The sequence below is a fragment of the Aplysia californica genome, unplaced genomic scaffold, assembly GCF_000002075.1.
Source record: "Aplysia californica isolate F4 #8 unplaced genomic scaffold, AplCal3.0 scaffold00061, whole genome shotgun sequence".
Taxonomy (NCBI): domain Eukaryota; kingdom Metazoa; phylum Mollusca; class Gastropoda; order Aplysiida; family Aplysiidae; genus Aplysia; species Aplysia californica.
This window is the reverse complement of record NW_004797331.1, coordinates 437,995-441,027: the sequence shown is the minus strand read 5'-3', so window position 1 is coordinate 441,027 and position 3,033 is coordinate 437,995. Positions and strand designations below refer to the sequence as shown.

The following is a 3,033-nucleotide window of genomic DNA, read 5'->3' as shown; positions in this document are numbered from 1 at the left end:
GTGTGGTTGTGTATGTGTTCTGACAGACTGACAAACAGAGAGACAGACAGACAGAGAGACAGACAGACAGACAGACAGACAGACAGACAGACAGACAGACAGACAGACAGACAAACAGACAGATCACCAACAAACACGCAAGTAAAACGTGATCACCTTGTATCTAGAAAGATGAGCTTGAGATCCAGAGAAGCTCTGAACATGAACATATTGTTGAACATCTTGATCTCGGTGATGGCTGACGGGGGAAGGGAGTGACCCACAGCCACAAGCCCCACGTTCTGGTAACAGCCATCATACGGAGCGATGTCCATTGTGTACTGCTTGATCTTCAGGTAACCGCTACAATGGATTACCTAGCGAAAGACAGTATACATTTTGTGTCTAAGTTTAGCTTTAGTAAGAGATTTTACTACACTTGCAAAACAATAAGGTGAAAGGTAGTATACATTTTGAGTGTTAGTTTAGTTTTAGTAAGAGGTTTTTATAACATTTGCAAAACAATAAGGCCTGAGATTAGAGGTGTTACAAGAGAGTAACAAATACACAAATGAAGTAAAAGAGATAAGAAAGATTGCTGTGTGGCAGAAAAGAAGGAGCAAACCTCACCAGAGCACCCGTCAACCATCCACATGCTGTGTCTTATGTGAGCTTGCTTGACCCGTGTCTGTGATGTCGCAGTTTGGCGCATCGCTGTCACACGCAGGAGACCCGAGTTCGATTCAATCCTAAGTGGGGAGAAATATTCTATCGAGTATCTCGGTCTTTCAGTAGGGATGTTGTATCCCTTTCAGCCCGGTTTGGCACTGACAGGCAGGATCGGAAGCTCACGTCCTGAATTATTTCAACTGTTTCGATGGGGGCGTTAAAAGAACACTCCTTCATCGGAAATATTAGAAATCTGAGCTTGTTTGTAACTACAATATACTATAGCCTTGAATTTCGTATTTGTTTTGTTTTGTAAACTAGCGCCTTTTTTCAAACCCACGAAGTTTTGTAATTTTTCTTTTCTACACACACACACACACACATACAGAGAGAGAGAGAGAGAGAGAGAGAGAGAGAGAGAGAGAGAGAGAGAGAGAGCGTGAGGGGGGTGGGATACATACCTGCATACCCTTCTCCTGCTGTATTGTTTTTGTAACTGCCTTGTCTACATTTTCCATTCATTTTCTCTTTCAAATTTGTATTAACTGAGTTTGAGTGATTTGTCCACAGCCAGAGGACAATTTTTAAACAATGAAAGGGTTGCATATAGTTGAATTATTTCAAAAGATCAAAGGCGTCGAAACTAAAAATAGTCCACTTAATTGCCCGAGAAATTGGGATGATTTATCCAAATTTCGGTCTTTCTAACCCTTTGATATCACCGGGTTTCTCTACAATATTAACACATTTGAATATTTTAAGTTTCTCTGAAGAAAGCCTCATTGCGCCGATCTCCCGATTCAAGTTCCTCGATGGCTTATGAATAATGACTTCCGATACCTTTTAATCCAGACCGAGATGACAGCTCCACATTCAAGTACTCGGGTGTTATTACTTACACCTGCGGCTAAGGTGCAATCGATTACACATACATGGGTACATATACATACTCATATTCGTTATCAGTTCACCGCTTTTGTGGGCGGTGTTTGCCCTCGTTTGTTCTGGGACAACAATAACCGCCGCCGTTCCCTGGTATCGCACGAGTGCAGCAGGGTTATGACTAATAAATACAGCGACACGCGGAATGCTGGCGATAAAGTTTTAGCGACGTAATCCGGCCCTGGATCATATCCTAGCGCAAGTGTTGCTGTAATATTCAATTGTAGTTGTAGCGCTGATACAAAAGACTGGCTCGGGGTCCAGTCGGGATAGCTGGTGGTGTGCGGAATTCTGGATCGGCTGCTATAACTTTAATGTCTTTTACAACGAAAGACGTAAGGAATGTTCAAGAATCGTCATTTATATTTCAGCATCGAACAGTTTCGACAGCTCTGTACCACCGAAACTTAAGAGGTCAAGAGTGGTGCTTGTTTGAAGTGGGAAATGTATGTTTGTAACCGGCTGTGCCAGCTTGCTCCACGAGGACGCAAAGATAAAATTCGGTTTAAAAAAAAAAAAAAAAATGGGCGTGTCATTTGAATCTGTCAAAAAAGCTCGTTTAACGATATTGTTTTTCCGCATCCTCAAAGCACAAAATCAAGGAAAACTGAAAAACAAAAGAAAAAAATGTTGCGTTGCGGCTGTTGTTGATATTGTTGCTACTGTTATTGCTCACACTGCTATTTTTGGTTGTTGTAGGTAATCCTGACGCACCATGTAATATCTTCAACCCTGTGCTAAATTGTAGTAGCTTTTCTAAATGAATGGCCCACTTGTGTTGGAAAAGGCGTAAAATGGGAAGTCCTTCAAGCTGTTCTTTGTTGGTGCTAAAAATGTTGCGCAAAATGAGAGCGCATGGAAACGGTTTTTTGCTTTTTGTTGTTGTTTTTTCAAGGACCGCGTATACTAAGAAGAAAAAAAACAGAAAATCTAACGATATAATGACAATGATATTAATTAAGCTAATGACTAATCAGAACTCACCTTGTAACCTCCTGAGGTCAGCCCTGCATTTCTCTTGGCAAGAACACATTTCATCCTCAAGAAGAAAGATCTCTCGATCTCTACATCTGCCAAAGACATAAATATATGGATGATAATCAAACAATGACAATCAAATGGCAATCTTCATTTATCTTCTAGGAGAAATTTGTCTTGATCATTTACAATGATAGAGGCATTACAAATTTCACCTCAGCACAAAATGTACGTGTACATTAAGATCACCGAGAGGTCAAAACTCACCTTGAAGAATATGCGTGTGGTAGGGGTGATGTACAGTGAGCAGAGCGGTCATCTCGTCGTGGTCAGCCGGGTGGATGTACTCGTAGATGCTGCCACCGGTAAGCTCCACTTGAGACAGACCCAGATGAACAGAGGCCGTTTCCGATATGTACATGATTTTGCCGTCAGGAGCTACCACGAAAATGAAGCCGTCAAGGG

At 41.6% G+C, this 3,033-nt stretch overlaps 1 protein-coding gene across 1 annotated transcript in view; it reads right to left on the bottom strand.

Annotated features, from left to right (window-relative positions):
- Positions 1-3,033, bottom strand: part of LOC101852391 (period circadian protein) — a 26,574-nt gene that overhangs the window by 11,747 nt on the left and 11,794 nt on the right. Inside the window, exons 2-4 of the mRNA XM_005093321.3 lie at positions 2,836-3,031; positions 2,575-2,660; positions 157-356 (exon numbers count right to left, since the gene is read on the bottom strand). Coding sequence (XP_005093378.1) covers positions 157-356; positions 2,575-2,660; positions 2,836-3,031 — 482 coding nt within the window. The remainder of the gene's footprint in view (positions 1-156; positions 357-2,574; positions 2,661-2,835; positions 3,032-3,033) is intronic.